The sequence below is a fragment of the Melitaea cinxia genome, chromosome 1 (genome assembly GCF_905220565.1).
Source record: "Melitaea cinxia chromosome 1, ilMelCinx1.1, whole genome shotgun sequence".
NCBI lineage: Eukaryota > Metazoa > Arthropoda > Insecta > Lepidoptera > Nymphalidae > Melitaea > Melitaea cinxia.
In genome coordinates this window covers 18,736,865-18,762,302 of record NC_059394.1, presented here as the reverse complement: position 1 = coordinate 18,762,302, position 25,438 = coordinate 18,736,865, and the positions used below count along the sequence as shown (strand labels likewise).

At 31.8% G+C, this 25,438-nt stretch overlaps 1 protein-coding gene across 1 annotated transcript in view; it reads left to right on the top strand.

Annotated features, from left to right (window-relative positions):
• Positions 1-770: 770 nt before the first annotated feature.
• The window catches only part of LOC123654604 (transmembrane protein 205), a 49,278-nt gene continuing 24,610 nt past the window's right edge, over positions 771-25,438 (top strand). Inside the window, exon 1 of the mRNA XM_045590503.1 lies at positions 771-1,012. Coding sequence (XP_045446459.1) covers positions 771-1,012 — 242 coding nt within the window. The remainder of the gene's footprint in view (positions 1,013-25,438) is intronic.

The following is a 25,438-nucleotide window of genomic DNA, read 5'->3' as shown; positions in this document are numbered from 1 at the left end:
ATCAAATAAAAAGTTAAAGAATAAAAATATTTACTGTATGCCATAAAAAAACGTGTTTAAAAAGGGTTAAGAGTTTCGACATCGTCCATGCGACGCATATATGCGTTACTTATTGCAAATTCTAATAGTATTATATAAAAATACTAGCTGACCCCGCAAACGTTGTTTTGCCATATATTTAATTAACCTTCTCAATCCCCCCCCCCCCCGAATAACTTAGGGATACCACTTTTTCATACGAAAAATAGATGTTGTTCGATTCTCAGACCTACCCGATATGCACACAAAATTTCATGAGAACCGGTCAAGCCGTTTCGGAGGCGTTTAACTACAAACACCGCGACACAAGAATTTTATATAGGTATAAGATTTTAAATGACATAATGACATGACATCTAAAAATGCCTATATAGAATAGGCGTTTTTAGACATTAATATTTGTTATAAATAATAAATATTTAGATTTACACAATAAAATGAAAGAAAAGTTAGTACCTATTCATTTTAGACTTGTTATGGCTAAAAAAAAGGAATAAACTTATCTATGCAGAATACAAAATAATAAAATCTTTGAAAATTTTCACCCCATTTTCCTAATACAAATAGTTATCAGCCCTTAATTTATCAGTATTGCGGTATCACTATCTGCGCAGGCGCCGCTTACAGCGCAGAGTGGGGATAAGATTTACTACACTTATATTCACGCTCGCCTCGGCCTCAGTCTCAAACCGACCCGTGTCCCAATCAGACACCGCTTTACGAATTCCATCATGTGTAACGTTTGTACTCGTGAGGTCGCGCCCGCTCCGGAGCCGGCGACCGTCAAACATAACAAAGCCATCGAAAGACTCAAGATGAAGCACAACATCACCACTGACCCCACAGACGAGAAGAAACAAAAGGAAGTGGAGTACCAGCCTGATCTCCTGGCTCTCTCCACCCAGTTCTCCAAGATGGCCTATGACATCTTCAAGCAGAGTGTTGTTCGTCTCCAGGAAACGAAAGCCTACGCGTGAGTTTTTCAAGTGAAATTAATATTTCTAGAAAGGTGTGACCGTATGGATTGATATGCACGACTAACTTAGTATAAATATGCAGTAGTTTGAAAAATATCATTTTTTTTTCTTGTGCATGTGTGTTTTGATGGAGTAGAGTCATAAAATAAAATTTTTGTGTTAAACATTGCAAGGTAAAATTTATACATTCGTACGAATCATACTCCGAATCCTTAAGAACTTTTTTATAATCATGGTAATACAAAAAGTATAAAATAAAAATTTATTTAACTAAAATTATCAAGATCTTATTTTATGTAAAAGTTTAATAAAATATGATTTTTAAACTAAAGTTGTGATCTAAAACTTCCTGACCAACTTTAGAAATTAATGGTCTTGTCGTGACGTGAATTGAAAGTAGCGAGTTGATTAAAACCATGATAACCCGAACGTACCTGAACATGTCAAATCAACTAAACCAAGGTTACGAGAAATCCGTTAACCGTTTTTATACTAAGCGGTCAAATTTCGCGCTGGTTGTTATTTGGAACTAATCTGATTAATTTGAAAATATCCTATTATTTGGGAAAGATATCTTCTAGTTACGGAAATGATTCGTAGAGTCACAACTAAAGTTAACTGTATCTGGTATGTTATACCTCTTTTAGAAGTGATTTCTGATCATTATTCATAATTATATTAATAACAGACTAATAGAACAGATGAAACGAATGAAATAAAATCAATCGTTTTCTGAAACTTTCCAGCTTTATTGTTCACCACAAAAACATAATACTCATTATACCTACATAAGTAGTTCTATGATAACCCAAATAATTGTGTTTGCTCGCAAACGAAAAAAAAACCGACTTCAATCACAACGTCGAAAGAACGTCAGACGAAAAAAATCAACAAACGCATTAGTCGTCACTACGATTTTCGAGGGTTTCCCTCGGTTTCTCTGGGATTCCATTATCAGAAACTAGTTTTCTTACCAAGGTACCACACTTGAGATATCTCCATTCCAACAAAAAAAAAGAATTATCAAAATCGGTTCATAAACGACGAAGTTATCCCCGAACATATAAAAAAAAAGTCGCTTCCCGCTGTCTGTATGCTTAGATCTTTAAAACTACGCAACGGATTTTGTTGCGGTTTTAAATGAATGTAGAAAATAGAGTGATTCCAGAGGAAAGTTTATATGTATAATACATCCATATAGTAGATGAACACTGATAGTTTTTGCAACCGTGCGAAGCCAGAGTGGGTCCCTAGTTTTACAATGTACTTTTTTAATTCTATACAAACTATACTGATATTTTGGCACATAATATAATCTACAAGCTTCTCTTTTTCTTCGCTATGTCCTATGCCCAAAGGTTGTCTGGAAGAAATCGCTCTTAGCGATAAGACCGCCTTTGTACATCTTTCTTTTCATGTATCACTTTTGTTGTAATGTTTCTTTGTGGTGTGCAATAAAGAGTATTTATTATTATTTCTTTTATTCAATATATTTTCTTATAATTACATTTTTAAATATATTTATAAAAAAGACAAATAAAAATATTTAAAAATATAAAAATAGTAGTCCTCCGATGGCAGGTTGAGGCCCAGGCCACCGGTAGTTAAGGTTCCAGGCTGAGGAACCTCCTCACAATGCGGGCCGTTTCAAGCATCACTGCCTTTTGAATCCGACCCTTGATCCAACAGTCAAGTGAGAGTTTCTTAAGGTGTTGGTCGAAACTCTTCGCTAATAGACCATTAACCGATACAACAATAGGAACAATTATTGTTGAGTCTACATTCCACATGCCGGTAATCTCGTGGGCAAGGTCTAAATATTTACTTAATTTTTCTTTTTCGGCCTTTACGAGATTATCGTCATGTGGAACTGTAATGTCAACAATAATTGCTCGGCGCGCTGATCGGTCTACTAGCACTATATCAGGTTTATTGGCTGCAATAAACCTGTCAGTGACAATAGATCGATCCCAGTAGAGCAATGCACGACCATTCTCAAGAAATGGCATTGGGCTATACCTATAATAAGGCAACTCATTTTCAACGAGGCCGTAACGAATAGCAAGTTGTTGGTGTATAATCCTGGCTACTTGGTTATGTCTGTGCAAGTACTCACCGTTAGCAAGATGACTACAACCGGAAACAACATGTCTAATGGATTCTCCAGGCTTATGGCAAGCTCGGCATATGTCTGGAGTTCCGTCTTTCATGATATGTTTCCGGTAGTTATTCGTCTTAATAACTTCGTCCATAATTGCACAGACAAAACCTTCGGTTTCTCCGAAGAGGTTCCCGTGTTGTAACCAGGATATAGAGCTGGGCTGGTCTACATCTGGGTCTGTCAGAACTTATTATTATTATTATTATTACAAGCCATGCGGTTTCACCCGTTTAATTTCTGATCCCTTGGAACGGTCGGCATAAAATTTAGCTTATGTCTTATTCTAGACCTCCAGCTTACGTATTACTTATCTACGTACCAAGTGTCATTAAAATCAAAAGAATAACATACATACATCCTCACAAAGTTTCGTATTTATAATATTAGTTGAATTGATCAAGCATAGCATTAAGATAATGTTGTATGTAAAACAAAGCGAAAGGCTAAACTGAAGGTTGAAGGTTAAGCTGATAAGGTCCGGAACGAAAGCACAACAAATTTGTGTCTAATTATAAGTTCGCAAACGGTTATTTTGATTTTTTTATCCGATATGTATTATTGGTTAACTTGCTTAAATTCAGCCGTTTATACGATGCAATATACAACACGATATGTTGAAATTATAAAAAAAAAATTAGTAAAAATAGACTACGCTTTATTTTCGTGTAACTTTTATTCGTCACTTTGTATTAAGCACAAATACAATAAAAATATTAATAAGCAAAGATAATAATTTCTAATCGATTATATTGAGAGTCAGTTAAACGTAACACAAAGGCCGTCTGTCTGTCACAACCTCCAAACGAATTTATCCTGTTATTTCATTCCTAAGAAACAATCACTTACCCTCGATAGGTTTTGAAATAGAGATTTTATATATATACTTCTTCATCAAATTTACACAAACATACAAAAACATTCGCGTATGCATATGCATCTATATAAACACTCACTTTGCATGCAAACCTTCACTACAAATTCCACAGCAGATACACACATAGACTAAGATTACACAGTTACTAGTACATTAATTCGGTTTTTTTTTTTGACGTCTTATATCTTTGGTTTGACAAACATTAATCTTTGGATCTAAGATCCTGTTTTATATTGAAGGCTAACAGTGAAATATTTAACATTTAAAGTTTTTTTTAATCAAATTATGTTTTTTGATTAATTGACATTTTTTCCATAAAAATATTATGTAAATTAGACTATCGATATGATAACAAAAATATTGTTTAAACTAAAAAAATTAGCCGAGTCCGAGTACGCACGAGAGTCCGTATCATAAAAAATGTAAAAACTCTTTTCGTATTACGTACTTATACTTTAAAATTTTCGTACCATCTATATTCTAGAATGAGACAAAAGATAAATTAGTGGACAGTCGATTTTTTTTTCATTGTTGTGTATAACATAACAGTGTTTAAGTTCAAACAAGAACCATGTAAGGACACCGAAAATTTTACACTTCAATATTCTAAGTTCTAACATTATCATAAACTTCTTAGTTTAGTAGTTGACTTTTTTTTAAGTATTAATTGATTTTAACTTAAAACTGGAGCTAATCAAATAGTTATGCGAATAGCGTTAATAAAATAAAGTTTGTACAATTCAGTAAAATCTTTCTTTACTTATTTAGTAATATGGCTTCTTATAATTCGGTACGGAATCCTAAAAAATAACATTTTATTATAACATAAATATGGATTTTATGTTACAACAATATAATTACTTATTATAAGAAAATGTAACGTTACTGGTTTTTAAGACTTCAATATATTAATTAATATTCATAATTAGTTCCTGTAGTAATAGACGTGATAATTCTAAACGATTTAATTTTTTTATCCCTTTTTGTTACGCGTTTATTAATTTTGACATTTAAAGCGTAAACCTAACTTCTTATATTTTTGTCAAACATTTTATAATATGATGCACTCACTTCAGCCTATGACAGTCCACTGCTGGACATAGGCCTCCCCAAGTTCGCACCAGACATCCCGGTTTTCCGCAATCCTCATCCAGCCTACACCGGCAATCTTACGTAGATCGTCGGTCCAACGGGCCGGAGGACGTCCCACACTGCGTTTGTCAAGACGCGGTCTTTACTCCAGAACCCGTCTACTCCAACGGCCATCGGTCCTGCGACACAGATGACCAATAATATTATGCGAGGCTATTAATTTTTTTTTTATCAAAAATTGAGTTAATGTACGTCAGGCCATTCTATAATAACATCTTCTCATACATGACCATGACCATGGCGTCTGCAACGTTGCCGAAATATGGAGTTTCCAAATCGCAGTAAGTCCCATATAAGTAAAACGATTGATATTGACCGTGACAGTTTAATAAACTTCTACCTCTTTAAACACGTGACAAAATGACAATGACACGTCAAAATTATGTCAGTAACTATAAAGAATATTATATACTAAAACTTGAACTAGACTTGTTTATAGAACCTGAATATCAAAACTGGAATGTATTTTTTAACGTTATGTTACTATTTGAGTTGTTATGAGCATATAAAATCTGATTAGACGGATTAGTTTTGAGCCACAGCAACAAACTGTTTTTGTCGTCTTTTATTTTCTCTTTTTTTAACTTATTTTTTTGTGTCTATAAAAGTTTTAATGTCTGCGATTTGTATTAATAAATAACAAATCTCAATCTTAAGGTTTTCACATATTATTATCATTACATAGTATAAAACAAAGTCGCTTCCCGCTGTCTGTATGCTTAGATCTTTAAAACTACGCAACGGATTTCGATGCGGTTTTCTTTAGTAAATAGAGTGATTCCGGGGAAGGTTTATATGTATAATACATGTATAATATAGTAGAGGACCACTGATAGTTATTGCGACCGTGCATTTACAATATATGGTAGATCAATTTTATACATATGTTTATTTTAATTTTAAACTTAGTCGGTGTGACGCTAAAATTAAATACAAATGTAAAGAGAAGTATTAACACCGCTATAATGTAAGTAACATACTGCAATTTCTTAAATAATCTCGTTTTCGGCTCTCTGCCAGTAAACACGCACCCATGTGCCGTAATTCACTGCTACCAGAGTCTTTGTCTTGAACAATACAAATGTCGACAGTATGACAAATATGTTTCGTGGTCACTGTCTTTAAATAACACTGCAACTGGCTGATAGTCTCATTCAGACAATAAAAATATGTAAAGACGTAAAGTTAAAAATTAACAGATAAAAAAAGATTAAAAACATATTTTTTTTTAATTTTTTGAATAAAAACTGTATTTTCGTATAATAGAGGAAAATGAAAATAAAAAAGAAAATAATCACAAACCTTATCAAAAGTCTAAACAAAGTCAAAGTAAAAAATGTATGACTTTCAAATTTCTAATTTCTTACAGCTTTCCTATCATGGAAACTCTACTAAGGGAGTAAATACAGATTATTTTACAACACTACAATATAATTAATTTTGTACACCTAACCGACACAATACCTCGGCCGCTAGGTTGCCTGGAAGAGATCGCTTTTCATCTTCGATCGCTTCGCATAAGGCCGCTCTTTGTACCTTATAATATCTGTTAAAATCTATATGTATTATTTCTGTTTTGGTGTACAATAAAGTGTATTGTTATGTTATGTTAATTACAATACTTTGCCAGCTTGACTGAATTTACATTATACAAACTATGTCTAATAAAAATTGCAATAATAATCTGTATTAAGAACTAAAACTAAAAAAAAAATTTAAAAAAATGCGTGACAAGACGAGGTCATCATTTTTACCTCTAGTGACCTTACATGGCGTTAATTAACAAACATTTAACAAAATATTGTTAAAAGAAAAGGTGCGAACAGCCAGTAACAAAAAAACGCCCACGACCAATAATAAAAAAAAACTCATGACGGCGTTAAAATTCCATTAAAAATTATTGTAGAAGTATTTTATCGGTCACGTATTGATCGTAAAAGTTTGTTATTTTTGAACAGGAAAGTAACAAATAAATTATATAAATTTTATAAGACTGCTTGCTACAAGAGAACAATTAATATTCTGCCCAAAAAATGAAACAAAATCTTTAAAAAGGAATCAGAAGAAAAATAGAGTTACTTCAGACTTGGCTCCGGCCTTTTGATATATCAGAACGAAACTTACAAATTCAAACTAGGCTGTATGGATTATAGTCCTTTGCCTTTTCATATTGGGGATAAATTTTAAAACAACAACAACAACAATCCTTAAAAACCAAAACTGACGAATGTAACTTAATATTCTGCCCACTTAAAATTCTTACCAGTTTTAAAACCAATTGACGAAAACTATAATATAAGACACACTGTAGTATATACTTACTTTAATAAAATAGCGTTATATGTATATTCAACTACATATAAATAAATAAATAAATATCATATAACATACGCACGGTCGTCTGTTCCTATGATAAGCAACTTAATGCTTATTATAGGTAACAGCCGACTGTTATAACTATTTATTTTCATAAACATATATAGAAATAATACATACATAAATATATAAATAGAAATATTATATTACACCCAGACTAAGGCGAAAATCGAACTCGCAACCCACTGAATAGAAAGCAGGGCCACCACAAACTGCACCAACGGGCTAGTCTAGTAGTATATATATATATATATATATATATATATATACATACACTATATACTTATATGACACAAGTAACATCTGTAAAAAGATTAAGGTTTTAAATTACAAGTCTTGTCATAAGAATACGTAAATGCTGTTTTTTAAAAATACACAGAGCAACATTATTATAAATGGCAAGATTTCCAAAAGGAATACAATTATCACTCTCTAATTTTAGGTAGTTTATCTTTAGCCATATTAATGGGTAGGTAGGTATGGTACCAGGTAGGTCTATGTATTCATCATCATTAACTCATTTAAAAATATATACACTATGCTTTTAAATATATACATATAATTCATATTAAAATTAGGTTTTCGTAGTTAATCCTGTTTCATTGTTTGGAATATTGCCTTATTGTTATCATCAAATTATTTGAAATCGTTACCTCTAAAAATTATATCAACTTAATATTTTGGAAACGTCCCAATATCATTTGAAACTTCTAGATGGTGAACAATTCGTAAAATTACACTTCAAATTATTATATTTTGCTGCCAAAATGTAAGGTCAATGTCATTTTTATAATACTACTTAATATTATAAATGGCTGAGTTGAGGTGGATCATAGATGTACAATTGATAGTCTTTCACCCAAAAACTCTTGAAGCCCTACATTCCTCCGGGATCGGAAATCGAGGCTGTAAAATAACCTAATATTATATAAAAACTATACTTATTTTAAACTGATTCAAATAATGAAAACAATACGACTCCGTGAACGATTTCATTAGTGTCACAGAGAGACGCTTAAATTTAATTTATATGTATATTGCAATTAGTATTAACTTGAGCAGACATGGTTCCGCTACAATTTTATAAATAATGCTCATTCATCAGTAGTCACGCAAAGATGAAATAGCTGTAAGTATTAGTGCATCCCACATTCGTCTTTATAATAATTTATTTTGGGCGTCGAACAAAAAAAGTTTTAAGAATTTAAAAAACAAATTAGGTAGGTGGTACCTACCTACTTTTTTATCTATGTCCACAAAACGCAAATACCTAGGCTTAGACCTCAAGATCACAAGACAACACCCTTCTAAATCATCAATGAAGTAAAATTCCTGACGAAACCACAAAATAGAGTCGTTCCATTAGTTTTTATCTTAGTTCCTCTACAGATGAGAGAACGTTTCCGCATTCAGTTTATAAATTATATTTACAATATGATAACCATAATATAAATTATATCGGTAGTCGGAAGTCAAGTGTTACTGTATGCGGTTTGATAATCGCCATTTTGTGATGATGATATCAAAATGGTTTCCATAAAATACGACGGCCTCTTTGGTATAGGTGTTGATTTCATGGACCTAGTGAACTTCGCGGTCTCGTTTATATTGTTTTTTTTTTTGTTTATGACAATAACAAACAAAAAATGTTTTAATTACATAGGTTCGTGTCGTTTGAAAGTTAGGCACGTACGTACATTTTGGCGATTCATTTATATTTATTTATACAGATACAAAATTCTAGATTATATCAAATATAAATTTATATATATATATATATATATATATAAAAAATTCTGCTTAGGTTTTTATTTAATTTCATAGATTTCGTTACAAGTGCAATCAGTATAATCAATTAACACTCAATTAATAATATCTTTGTCTTGTTATTAGTACTTGATAAAAATTAAAAAAAAACTGATTTCGAAATCAGACATTTTTATTATAACCAATTTTAATAAAAATAATTACTACACAACTTCTTTGACTGCAAAGCTACTGGCCAGTAAGAAAAATATAAATATAATTCCACACAGTTTAAAAAATAATATAAACTAACAATGGCAAACCGTACAATATCAATATAAAATATTAAAACAAATTGAAACATGACCAACTCGATTTTACAATGGCGAATGTTCAGGACATGTAAAATAGCAGGTATATAGGTACAACTTATGTGTACGATGTTCTTGATACTTTAATCTCTAATGCATCGCGCGGGAAATCTTAAATTAAGGCTTAACGTATGCTCATATGATGAACAATGTGGTACAGAAGTTAGCGTATAACGGACTGATAAAAGTTCATTATGATTCGAGATGTCATATTTGTGCCTCACATGCGTGTATCGTGCACGAGCGTTTCGTAATAAAACTCACATTTGACAGTTATACTCGTATAATATCATGTACAATTTTAGTTCCAAGTACATACTTATAAAAGAGGCTTTTCGCAAGGAGTATCAACTGTGATGAAAATATCATATTCGCCTTCATCGTACATAATCTGTTTTGATGGCTAGTGGTTATATCTCTTAGTTTTATCTCAGTTTTATCTCATCTTTGAGATTAGTACTAAACTGTGTACGGTCTATGACCTCTTTGATTTCTGATTCGGTATGACCAACTACGTTAACATTTACGCCCAAATTTTAAATAAATTGCCAAAAATAACTAGTAAAATAGTGTCGTTTGATTCTACGCTACCGATTTGCAACAAATACTTTGCTTCATTTTGTGCTGTTTATTTTATGGCAAATAGTTTGCCATTTTGTGTCCAAATAGTTTGAATGAATTCACCAATGTTTATTAGAATGCAAAAAACACAAAGGGAGATTGATCGGTAGATTTACAATCGTATATACGCGGAGCCTATTCCAATAGTCAATAAATGAAACCTGATTATTGAGCGTGCTTCATGAGACTCACATGCATTTATTGTGAATAAGAAAGTAATGTTTTTGAATGTAAAGTAAATCCTGTGGAAAGTACTATATTTATCGTAAAATCCGATTGAAAAGTGTATACAAAATATGAGTTGCTTTGTTATGCATAGTTTAATGAATAAATTGTTGTATGGTGTATTTGTAAACTTCTTTTTTTAGGATCATAATATTGAAGATATTGTGGAGTGTGTAATAAATTACTTTGTGAAAATGTATGACTTGTTTAGACAAAATATTAAACTGACCAAACTAAAACCTTCCTAAATAATCTAATTAAACCTTTACAGCTAATGAAATAATACAATTACTTTCAAAGAAGCTTTTTTTTAAAAATGCTTGTCAAACTATTACTTAATTTTCGACGTATCAGAGTCGACCCTCTAATTTAGTCTTATGAAGGTCCTCAAACGTTCATTAATCTCAATTGAGAATTGCTATCGGTTTCGATGCATTGTATCGCGTCTCGAGTACTTTATCTGTGACGTCACACGGTTTATAATATCAAGTATGCATATGATTTGTAAAGGAGGAAATAAAAAAAACATTTCGTGTCGTAAAGAAATTGTGTCGACATTGTCTGTGGTTGAAGTTCCTTTTTTAACAAAACTTACAGAAAGTTTTTAACAAATGCTAAGGCATTTTCTTTAATATTAATATTTTGTAAAGATTTTAAAACTTTATGCTTCCAAACCATTTCATAAGCCTTCTCAATATCAAGAGCTACTATTACTATGAAATAATCATTGGCAAAACTGTCAAGTACTTCACTCTCAATATTCCTTAAATGGTCTGTAGTTGATCGAAATTGACGAAATCCATATAAATTAAAAAAAAAACTTACAGATTATACACCTTATTCTACTTATAAAGAAGATAGTATTTCCAGATGTAATAAAAATCAATACTATTTAATACCTAGCTAGGTAAATGACGATGAAAATAAATTTAAATAAGAAATAGTTTTATTTGTTTCACGTCAATAAACAGCTTGAAGCTGGATTTGAAAATCATTAAATATTATAAACTAACTAGCTGACCCGGCAAACGTTGTCTTGCCGCTAAACGCTATTTAAAAATAGGGGTTGATGGTAGAGGGTTGAAAATTTAGGGTTGTATGTATTTTTCAATGTTGTATCATAGAAAAATAGAAATTAAAAATTTTGTCTAAAAAATAAAAAATAAATTAGGGGTGGACTACCCCTAACATTTAGGGGGATGAAAAATAGATGTTGGCCGATTCTCATAGATACCGGATAAGCACAAAAAATTTCATCAAATTCGGTCAAGCCGTTTCGGAGGAGTATGGCAACGAAAACTGTGACCCGAGAATTTTATATATTAGATTATATTTGCTCATTTATAAATTCAGTTTCTAGCTTTTATTAATGGTTCTAATGAATATATGAAAAAATTTTATACGCGCAGAATTTTGATACAACTAACACTCAATGACGCCGCGTTGGCGTAACGGTCACAGCCATGGATTGTTCCTGTTGCGCTGGCGATTGCGGGTTCGATCCCCGCACATGACAAACATTTGTACTGGCCGTATAGGTATTTGCCGTGGTCTGAGTATTTGTGCAGTCTTTGTGGGTCTTCCCACCATGCCTCGGAGAGCACGTTAAGCCGTCGGTCCCGGTTGTTATCACGCACACCTGATAGCGATCGTTACTCATAGTAGGGAATATATCCGCCTCTTAACCTTAAGCTCTGATCCTTCTCCTGTATGTGGAAAGAGGCCTATGCCCAGTAGTGGGATATTACAGGCTGAAGCGAACACTCAATGGGATTACAAAAACATGCAATGTATATTATTTTTGTTGCAATCTTATTTTAGCAATAACTGGTCAGTGTCCTACATTTGTAAAAAGTTTCAGATTATTTTCTTAAACCAATATTTTTCGATTATAAGGAAACGTTGAAAAAACAATGTCACGACAGCTGTCAGAGCAAGTTAAAAAAACAAGTCTTTTTTCTTCGTTTATTTTTAGACTAGAATGTATCTTCCAAAAAGGTTTTATGTTTCAATTTATCTTTATAATTTATCTGTGTCGATTTCCTGAACATTAAAAAAATAGAGTTGTGTTTTTCCAAGAGTTTTTTAGGCTAAGATGTATCTTCCTCAAAGGTATTATATTTCTTGCTATCTTTATAACTTATCTGTACGGTTTCCTCGGGATTTTCTTACGAAAAACGTTTTTCGTAATTTTTATTTTTATGTAGAATATATCTTAAACAAAGGTATTATTTATTTTGTTATCTTAATAACTTATCTATATCAATTTCATGAGGATCTCGTTTAAAAAAGACTTATCATTCTTTTTTAAACTCAAATATCTTCAATGAAGATATTATTTATCTTTCTATCTGTATAACTTGTCTGTATATCTTAAAAATAGGTATTAAGGTGATCTTATCATCCCTTAACAATAGCAAAAAACATTGATGAAATAAACAATAAAGTATGAAATTTAATTATTTAAAATACATACTACATAGAGAAATCGTAAATAAAGTTACGGTAAGATTCTCTAATGGAGTTTTTGGAAAGATATACTCGATTATTCTAGAAAATAACGAAAGAAAGTTACATAAAGTGATAAAAATGTCAGACGTAGAGATATAAAGATGTTTCCATCTTATCAAGTCTACGAAAATAGTCACGGTAAAGTACTGCTACTGGTGATTTTATTTGCGTCATTACAGACCCTTAATACTCTAATTATCTGTCTGTCCGTGGAATTACGTTAAAGAAACGCGGTATGAAAGTATGACATTTGATGATATATATCAAGTAAAATATCTATTATGTTGCAAACTTGGTATATATATTAATATGTGAGGCAAAAACTTTGTACCCCTTTTTACGAAAATTGCGCGGACGGAGGAGTGTGAAATTTCACACACTTATAGTTTATATAGATGAGTGCAAAATGCTAATTTTTTTTTTAATTATGTACGAAAAATACATTAAATCAAAAAAAAACATTACACACACTACCATGTCTTTGACACACACACGCATATATATATATATATATATATGCTCTTTTATTTATTGTTGAAGTCTGTGGTTAAATTATGGTCGAATTTCGACCACTGGACGAACACTAGTCATATATGAAAGCATTACTTTTGTGGTGAGTAAGGTGGCCAGAGCTCCTGGGGGGTTATTGGTAGAGTCGTCAACGTGCTTGCGATGCTTCTTGTGTTGCAGGTGTCTATAATCTTTTACATTTGAAGAAGTTACTTGTACAAAGATAATGAATTTATGGTTATACTAAATACTGCAAAGTAATTAATAAGTTTAAAAACTATGCAATGTGCTTGGAACCTTTAATATGTTAAAGATAAAGCCATTACTGGCAACTCGTCAATATTTCTTATATTTTTAATATCGTAAAATCTCTGTGTTCAATGACAATCGTTATACACAAGACCAGAATGCGAAAATATACTATCACGTGTAGTTTTTAAACTATTTTTACTAGTACTTACGCGTACTGCCAAAGAAAATATTTGTGGCCAGTAATAACTTACTCATTTTATTCATTATTCTTAGAAAAATTAAACTGTCTTCCGGGAGATATGACGCCTTTCATTTAATTTTAGAATTCACAAAAAAATTATAGTGATTTTAGAAAACTTTGGCAAATGTATATACAAGCTCAGCTTAAATTTTTTTTTTACAATTAAATTGACTAAAAAGACCATCATTCTTTTTTTTTTGAGAAAAAAAATCCAGTCCCCAAATAGATGCGGGAATATGCCACTCTTATTAATAAATTACAATTTACAGTTTTACATAAATATTTCGTGACTATTATTTCTCGTAATAAAAAGTCAACAAGGTGAAGCGTCAAAGGAATACACTCATATAACACTAGTAGGACGGCGACCTAAGTATAAAAAAAATTAAGATAAAATCAGCTAAGTTATAATACAGCTGTAAAAAAAATCTTTATTATATCTTAAAATAACTTTTCTTAATTTCACAATACGATTTAAATTTTCAGACACGAAAAAAACATCAATATTCAATATCTTCTATATGTCAAATATGTCGACAGTATATGATATTTTTAACAAATAATCAAGGGACATTAGCACTTATTATAATAGACATTAGATATAATTCGCTTTGTCGTACTTATCCTTATTGTTTTGAGCTTATCTTATCCAGATTTGATAGATGAACATCTAACTGAATGATAATTTTTCATCTCTTTGGAACAATCAACATCAAAGTCCAACGTACGAATGATATCGTAACTTAGGACACAAATACTTATATTTAGGTCCAAAAACCAAATAACACAAACACAAAATACAAAAACCACCTGATACTAGACTATATTGAACTAGCAGTATTAAGGCTTACGGGAGTTTCATCCGTTATAATGAAACAACTTTACGACAAAATGATAACGATAAAATACGAAAATTTGTTTCATTATAATGAGTATTAATAATAAAAAAGGCTTCAAAGCGACCCCATCAGGTTAACCTGCAGCTATTTGGCTGCAGGTAACCCAATAAAAGCAAAGGAGTAAAGTAGTAAAATTGAAAATAACATATTTCATTTTTAAACCCGTTATATTAATAGAACAATTATTATCTATTATATAGAGTCATATTTCGCACGTACGTGATTTTATTGCAAAAGGAAATTGTAATGTTACATATTTATTACGTAACACAAATAATTACTAAATAATGAAATTTAATCAATATTTTCAGCTTTAAAAAATCATCCACATTGAAGCTTAATGAAACTTAAATGTGTTAGTTAAGGTAACACTTAATCTTTATGTTATAAATCTATATAAAAAAATAAAAAATAAAAAATAAAAAAAATAAAAAATAAATTATATTTATATTGTCTTTTTGCAATGATGTGTGTTACTGTATACACTCCTTTAGCATTCTATAAGTAAATAGCAAAAAAGTTATACTCATTCTAACGGCACAGTTTACACCATAGTTCCATTTCAACAACACACTTCAAAGAAATCATTCCCACTTTAAATAAATACAACATACATGAATGTATTGATAAGAAATGCGGCTCGCGTTACATACGTTTAATTATCATTGAACAAGTCTGTTCCGAATAGGCATTGATGCGTGCTATCAGTAAAAACTTCGTGTAAAATTTTATTGATTTCTTTATTAACATTACAAGTTTATTGTGTATGTTATACGTCAATCACTTTTATATATCGACACCTCAAAGAAACACTACTTACAATAATTTAAAGAGAAAAAACTATTATCTTCATATTAAGTTGAGCTACTTAATCTCTGAATTATATTAAAATTGCTTTAGTAATGTGACTATTATCGACATCGGTCGACGAGTTTCTCAGTTAAATCAAAATACCGTAGCAATTCTTGTATATATATAAATCTAAATATGTACATAAAAAGTAAGTAACAAACAACTAACTTGTTAGGGTCACATTTAATTTTTATATACTAAACATTCACATCACTTCTAAGAATCGAATTAAACCTGGTTAGTTAAGACGTTTGCGCCCTAGAAACATCGCATTAAACAAGTTCAAAATAATTAATCTCTTATAAAAAATCTTAGTAATCATCGGCCATTCACATTCATTCTTTATTTTGTATAACAACTAGCTAATAAGAGGACGGCTTATCAGAAGTGTTAATTGACATCCATTGCCTTTTACAGCAAGAGGAAAAATACTAATGCATTAAAAGATTGCGCAGTAAAATAAAGGTGTGAATGGATTGTAGACTATGTGATTTAAAGAAGATAATATTAAAATATAGTTTGCTATCAAAGTGTGAAACAGAACTATAATCAGTTACACCACCAAAAGGTGATACTAAAGAACCGCTTGTATATTTCTTGCAAAACCAATAAGTCTGCATATAGTGGAGAGGTTCTAATAGAACACTAAGAAAAAATCGTAAAGCGAGTAAAACTGAAAGGCTAGGCTAGTGTAATCGATAAATGTTACATGCCACTTTAATTGGTGCACCGACGACCACAAGTGTTAGTGTACAAAAAATTGAGATCTTTATGCCTCGCATGATATACAAGTATAAAAGCTGAACAAGAAAAGCCGCAAACGGAAATTAGCTTCTAGTACCATAAACAATTAATATTAATTTAATTAAAATAGCACACTTAAATGCCTCGTATATAAATTTAAATAAATAATCTACAAAAGTTAAAAATGTATAAAATTATATCAAAGAAGCTAGTAATTCAAATAATTCTTCCAAATCGTAACAAAAATGACAGAGACACAGACAGAGACAAAGGAGGAGGTAAGGAAAATTTAACCTATTAGATTTTCTAGTTTATGCTAACCAAATAGCCAAATATTTTACTGCAGCATTGACTAATGATAAATACATATATTATCATCATCATCATCATTACAGCCTATACAGTCCACTGCTGGACATAGGCCTCCACAAGTTTACGCCAAAAATAACGTGAACTCATGTGTTTTGCCCATAGTCACCACGCTGGGCAGGCGGGTTGGTGACCGCAGTACTGGCTTTGTCGCACCGAAGACGCTGCTGCCCGTCTTCGGCCTGTGTATTTCAAAGCCAGCAGTTTGATGGTTATCCCGCCATCGGTCGGCGTCTTAAGTTCCGAGGTGGTTGTGGAACCTTGTTATCCCTTAGTCGCCTCTTACGACACCCACGGGAAGAGAGGGGGTGGCTAAATTCTGTAGTGCCGTAGCCACACAGCACATATATTATATAATACATATATACATTAAAATTTGTTATGCCGAATGCTAGAAATTTTTACGGAGCTAGAATGTTAAACACCATTATACCTGCATTTGTTAATGAACTTCCCGAAGACCGACAAAAGTTAGACCTGGACAAACGCAAATATAAGAAGATCACTAAAAGAACATTTACTAAAATCTTTAAGCGTTTAATAGTTACAAAATTTTGGTAATTACCTTAGTTTAAATTCAATGGCTATAACATGGTACGGTACGATAAAGATATTATATGATAATATGATATGCGACGCGGCGGCTTGTCCGGATAAGCTCTTGTGAGTTTTCGTGGCAGGCTTATGTATAAGTTTTAAGTATGTGTTTTTTGTATTTTTGAACAAATAAAAATATATATATATACCAGACCAAATACAAACAAAATATTTTCTTCGAGAAAAATCCGAGTTAAACATATAGATTATTCGTACCTTATTCCTATCATACGGTAGAAAATCTTTCGCTATTAACGATTATATGTACAAACGTTAAAAATAAATGTCATTCGCTTTGTACCCAATAAAAGACAGTGACGTGTACTTATCATTTGGGAGCATTCACCGATTTATTTTCGTCTTCATTTCAATCACTTATCTGTACTAATCTATATATATGAAAATGAATGTTTGTCTGTATGTCCTTTATAGAATCGTAAACTATGTATTTGATCATATCATGATCTTCGGCAAAGTATTGTACATGAGACAACAAAGGTTTTTGAGGTGGTACGACAAAAAAAGCGTAGCAACGCGCGCAGGGTACGGCTAGTATTACAATAATAATTGTGTTTGCTCGCAAACGAAAAAAAAAACCGACTTCAATTACATCGACAAGTAATACAACGTAGATCGACGAAAAAATAGTCAAGCAACTACGCGTTATTAAAGATTACTCAAAAAGTAGTTATCAGATCTCAATAAAATTTATATGTGACCACATGATAAACATCAGCTTTCGATTAAATTAAAAATTATCAAAATCGGTACACCCAGTAAAAAGTTATTATGGATTTTTGAGAGTTTCACTCGATTCCTCTGGGATCCCATCACCAGATCCTAGTTTCCTTATCACGGTACCAAACTAGGGATATCCCCTTTCTAACAAAAAAAGAATTATCAAAATCGGTACATCCAGTAGAAAGTTATGCGGTATAATACAACGTAGGTCGACGAAAAAAGCGTCAAGTAAAAACACAATATTAGATATAACTCAAAAAATAGTTGTTAGATCTCAAATAAATTTAAATGGGACCAATTGACACACACCACCTTTCGATTAAAACAAAATTTGTCGAAATCGGTCCACACGGGCAAAAGTTCTGATGTAACATACATTAAAAAAAAAAAAAAAAAAAATACAGTCGAATTGAGAACCTCCTCCTTTTTTGGAAGTCGGTTAAAAAATGTGTTCGAAGTGTTTATTTTCAAAGCTCCTATTGGGTAATGCAGCCTGTAACATACAACTGCTCGGATATGGTCCAATCATGATCCAGCTATGCACTACTTGAAGCTACTAATCGATTTTAAAATTACTACACGAGAAATGTTAGATAAGATTGGCGTAGTGATACATCAAATTAAAACAAATGTAGGTAAAACTAGTCTTACAAAAGAAACAAAAGTACTTAAACTGATTTTAAATTAAAAATACGTGTTCCAATTTGGTGATGACGGATGATTCTAAATTAGTAATTTAATACATTAAGGTACTGTTACAACTAAATAAGTTTTGCATTTTCACTCGCACTAAATTTCGATACTTTTAAGATTATTCCGTAAAGTTATATTTCTCAAAAACATAATTGGATGATTTGACTAAAATCGTCCTCAAACCTGCAACTCTTTACAGTTGTAAGCGCGAAAGGCAGTCTTCATTATAAATACTTCATGAATTCATGTCTAGATGTGTTTTCTAACAATAGAACAGTTCAGTTGCTTTTGAACGAGGTCGCATGTCTGCATTCTTAGAAATGCACGTGAACGCAGAATATTTTACGTAATTGTGTCGTCACATTTTCACTTACAATATGATTTTGGTCACATTTTTAGTTTCATTTGTAATCTACGTCACAAAACATCTTCAATTAATGCAGTTTATTATGAGAGCTGCTTTTTTATTTCGACTTTCGTTTATACATTTGAAAAGAATTTATGATTCAGTTCTAAATATACACGATATTGATTTTATTTTTTGAAGTTATGATAATTATTATTTGGAGAATTTTTACTTCATGTCACGGACAAGAGCTATAATTAAACAAATATATAATCATTACTCGAGCCTTATCTAAACTTGGTAAGCTTTTTTTATTTCAAAGTCGAAATACTCCATTTTAACAAATAGTTTTTAAAATTGTACCGTAGTAAACACAAATAACTCAACCTTTTAACCACATCATTTTTTATGTATCTCTACGTGCTTCCAAGCGAACAATGCGAATTTAATTTCATGTTATGAAATTTTTATATCTTCGTTTGATGCAAATATTCGTGACAAAAATTAATTAAAAAATATGTTCAATTAAATTTAACGTTATATTGTCATACGCGTACTTCATTTGTTTATTTATTGTTAGCGAGACAACATTCTGATATACGCACTTTCCTTTTTCGTAAATGTCGAATTCCATACTCTTAATAGTGATCCGTTAACTTTATTCGCAATAGCGGCAATTAAATAAATTAAATAAATACTGACAATCACTTATTTTATGAGGTCAAGAATATAACAAGCGAATGCTTTCAAGTCTGATATTATTAATACATATACGGTCTAAGTGTTCTTGGTTACACATAGTCAAGTAAGCGTACATATGTACACATGTTTAATATGACATGCGTACTACAAAATATCTATTATAAAGTGTACAAAAAATCTTGGTATTAATAAAAAATCCTTTTCTTTTTAAAATATATAATTAAGGTTGGCACAGAAGCGTACGGCTCTTCGTTCATCATTCATCATTTCAGCCTATTGCAGTCCACTGTTGGACATAGGCCGACACAAGTTCGCGCCAAAAATGGCGTGAACCCTTGTGTTCTGCCCATAGTCCCCACGCTGGGCAGGCGGGTTGGTGACCGCAGGGCTGGCTTTGTCGCACCGAAGACGCAGCTGCCCGTCTTCGGCGTGTGTATTTCAAAGTCAGCAGATGGGTGGTTATCCCGCCATCGGTTGGCTTTATAAGTTCGAAGGTGGTAGTGGAACTGTGTTATCCCTTAGTCGCCTATTCGACACCCAAGGGAAGAGATGGGGTGGCTATATTCTTTAATACCGTAGCCACACAGCCTACGTACAGCGTACGGCTCACCTGATGGTAAGTGATTACCGTAGCTTATAGACATCTGCAACATCAGAAGCAGCGCAAGCGCGTTGCCGATCCTATCCCCAATTCCCCCCAGGAGCTGTTTAGCTGCCTTACTTATCACAGGAACACAACACTGCTTGAAAGCAGTATTATTCAGCTGTGATCTTCTGTAAGGTCGAGTTAGTACCCCAGTCGGGCTGCTCCATATTTTAAGCAGGAAATTTCCTGCTGTGCTCTACCTCAGTTAAGTCCTAAGAATACGTGTACACTTGTCCGTATAAGAGTTAACAAGATTGGCCTTTAATGATTTAAATTAACAAATGATTAATGAACCGAGATTGACGTTTGATGAATATATCGTGAAGCAATTTTTTTATCAAACCAAACTCAATATCGGTAATTTAAAAAAAGAATGGTTTATAAATACTTAAAAAAAAAAACTAGGGAGGCCTATGCGTGTATTTATGATTGGGAGTTTGTTAAAATTTTTGCATGACGGAACAGCAACACAACTACAAATAATGGAAATATCTCGCCTAAAATCTGGAGACCGACTAGGAATGTATCTCAGCCTTACAGAAGAGCACAATTAAAATCAAATCAAAATCAAAAATAGCTTTATTGAAATACATAGTTAGAATAGAATATAGAATTGAGTTTTCCATTCAAGGATGACAAATAGAATTCCACAAGTTTCGAATCCAAATTTAAACTGTAGTATCATTGATAATCAAATGATAAATTGCTGTGGTCAGTAGAGTAGCCACGTCTGCAATGCTTTTGGATTTGCAGGTATCTATAACCTACAGTACAGGTCACTTGTTTGTTATTATAGTAGTATAAAACAAAATGTTAGTAAGATTATAAATTTTCATTATATCAAATTAATTAGTACTGGGGGCCGTTGCTTGTAAAGTGTTCATTTATTTGTTATTTAACTGTTGTTTTTATGTAAGTCGATAAACAAAAATTTGCAGTAATAACTCAAAAACCTCGACTGCGATAAGACATCAGGTCTTATCGTCATCTACTTTATCTCATTCCGAGACAGTGATAAAATCATCATCATCATCATTACAGCCTATACAGTCCACTGCTGAACATAGGCCTTCACAAGTTTACGCCAAAAATAACGTGAACTCATGTGTATTGCCCATAGTCACCACGCTGGGCAGGCGGGTTGGTGACCGCAGGGCTGGCTTTTTCGCACCGAAGACACTCTGCCCGTCTTCGGCCTGTGTATTTCAAAGCCAGCAGTTGGATGGTTATCCCGCCATCGGTCGGCTTTTTAGGTTCCAAGGTGGTAGCGGAACTGTGTTATTCCTTAGTCGCCTCTTACGACACCCACGGGAAGAGAGGGGGTGGCTATAGTATTTAAAGCTGTAGCCACACAGTACAGTGATAAAATAAAAACGGAAAAATATCACATTATAGATTTCAACTAAGAACTATTTCTATATATTATACTTTTTACGACAAGATCAAGTCTAAAATTCTCAAAATGCATGCGAAATTTTTGTAATCATTATTCTCGATTATCAATAAGTTCATAGATCTTAAATTACAAAATAAAATAATTTTTAACAAAAAAAAAACCGACTTCAAACAGAAAACTAAAAAGTGAAAAATAAATTTACTTAGTACAAAGTAATTCGTATTTTGATTTAGTTAATCAGAAATGATTAAAATATTTTATAATTTTGAAGTCGGTGCCGTTTAAAAAAACTGTTTTAAACTGTTTTAATGAATTGAACCGATTACGTAATTTGTCTGACTAAAAAGACATAAATAAAATAATAATTAAAAAAAAAAACAAAAAACCCGCCTGCGTGAAGAACAACTAATAGAAAATCAACTGAAAAAGCTGGAACAAGATAAAAATTCAATATGCACACAAAGTCAGCGAAATAAATAGAAACAATATCAAACATTTTGTGCTGTACATTTAAACTATATTAATACGGTAGTCCTTCGAAACTTTATGCAACGTCGTAGATAATATGCAGTCGGAGGCATGAAATTGAAGGATAAGTCAAATCATTCTCTCTTTGTGCGTGTCGTCAATTCGTTACAAAGTTAAAATAAATAAAAAATATAATAATTATGCTTTAAAATAAATCTAGTTGATTTTATTTAAAACTATAATCATCTTATTTTTTTTTAAATATTAATTGAATAATTGTGTTTGCTCGCAAACGAAAAAAAACCGACTTCAATTAAATCGACGAGTAATACAACGTAGATCGACGAAAAAATAGTCAAGTAACTACGCGTTATCAAAGATTACTCAAAAAGTAGTTATCAGATCTCGATAAAATTTATATGTGACCACATGATAAACATCAGCTTTCGATTAAATTAAAAATTATCAAAATCGGTACACCCAGTAAAAAGTTATTACGGATTTTCGAGAGTTTCCCTCGATTTCTCTAGGATCCCATCATCAGATCCTGGTTTACTTATCATGGTACCAAACTAGGAATATTCCCTTTCCAACAAAAAAAGAATTATCAAAATCGGTACACCCAGTAAAAAGTTATTACGGATTTTCGAGAGTTTCCCTCGATTTCTCTAGGATTTCATCATCAGATCCTGGTTTCCTTATCATGGTACCAAACTAGGAATATTCCCTTTCCAACAAAAAAAGAATTATCAAAATCGGTACACCCAGTAAAAAGTTATTACGGATTTTCGAGAGTTTCCCTCGATTTCTCTAGGATTTCATCATCAGATCCTCGTTTCCTTATCATAGTACCAAACTAGGGATATCCCCCTTCCAACAAAAAAAGAATTATCAAAATCGGTACATCCAATAGAAAGTTATGCGGTATAATACAATGTAGGTCGACGAAAAAAGCGTCAAGTAAAAACGCATTATTAGATATAACTCGAAAAGTAGTTGTTAGATCTCAAATAAATTTAAATGGGAACAATTGACACACACCATCTTTCGATTAAAAGAAAATTTGTCGAAATCGCTCGAACCAGTCAAAAGTTCTGAAGTAACATACATAAAAAAAAACACAGTCGAATTGAGAACCTCCTCCTTTTTTGGAAGTAGGTTAAAAATAAACCAAAAATGAAAACTAATTAATTGGAACGTATAGACAAACTCTAAATCTTTTAATGAGAACTATCTAGAAAAAATAAAAAATATAATATTTACATCTTTAAAAATTTAGCTGTAATTATATGAATTACGTATATTGCTATATTTCAAAATAAACGTCTAGAAGACTATCTAGAACAATGTATACTGTAATAACAAATCAAATAAATCAAGCAGACAATACGGTAAGTAATCATATAACAATCACTGATACTTTTCTCCTATTTTAAAAATTCCCGACCGGATTTTATTGATTCGAAGCGTTCACATTGAATTTGTTCATTTTAAGTTGAAAATAGACGGTTTGAAAACCTTATTACTGTAAACTATTCAAGGTTTGAATAAAACAATATATTATTGTGATTTAGAAGATCAAACGTAATTGCTTGCAAGAAAATATTGTGTCTTAAAAGTCTGCACGTTCTGTGTAATCAGGTGTCAAAGTGGCCAGGCCAAAGAAAAAAAAAATAACAGAAAAGTTATATGTGTACATGTGTCAAAGTTAACAGACTTTTGGTACAAAGAAAAAAGGAGATAAATCCTACAACAGATAAGGAGTATTTTTTTAAAGTTCGAAAAATAAAAAAGATATTATCACAATCACGTTCGCAAAAAAAAAATCGAATCTCTCCACCGTTGGAGTTATTTATGCACTTTTTATTTCCCGCCTGACGCTAATTGGACATGCACCTAAAACCACCTGAATCTAAAAAACAAACGTGATTTTTAAATATAGTCTCTAAATTTTTGATTGTATAGGCTATTTTCCTTTAGCATATTTATCGTATACTGTACATTGTATTAAAAATCAGTCGAAATTATAATTATCTCTCATAAAGCGGGCTCCTTTTGAAGTAATTCATTTTGAATGCGCTGTAAATATTGTGATAAAATCTGCAATGATTATATGTCTACGTAATTACACCTTGTAGAAAAGTAAATGGCGTTTCAATATCTTGAAGTACAATTTATACAATACTTTATGATATATAACGTACTACACATGTAATACTTATGATTTTAATTTTTAATATTGATTGATAGGTATATAGTAGGAAAAATAAGTTTTCTTATAATCTAACATAAAAAAACAAATTCAACATGTTTGTTAAAATCGGAGTAAGGAAAATGGAAAAAGGAAAACTTGTCTATTTTCGTTATTAAGATTCATGTTGAAAGTATAAAGATAGATTTTAACCTTTTTTGTACGTTCTTATTTGTTACTAAGTTTTATGTTATTTGCCATAATATTTATATAGTATAGTATAAAATTAAAAAAATAAATGCACTAATTAATCTGGTTAATGTGGCCATAAAATACCACAGACGATAAAGACCAATACTTTACACAGGGAAACCGCGAATGTCAACTGGCACACAGTAAAATGTAAATAAAAAAGCATTGAAATATAGCAATTTTTAAGGACATCGACCCTTAGTAAACATTTATATAACACGAGGAATCCGACCGATAACAACATACAAAAATTATTTATTTAACGTATGAGAACTGACTGACAACCACATTACAAAGAAAAAAAAACTATCCTAACAAGGAATTCGTTGATACCGAATCACAAACACATTAAAAAGATAACAAAAAAATATTAATAGTGTAAAGTATATTTTGATAATCACACTGACGGTTGTAGGCGTGTACTTAGCCGTTACGTAGATGTGACGTCACGGCGACCTTGTACGTCGCTTTCTGTCATCGAACTGC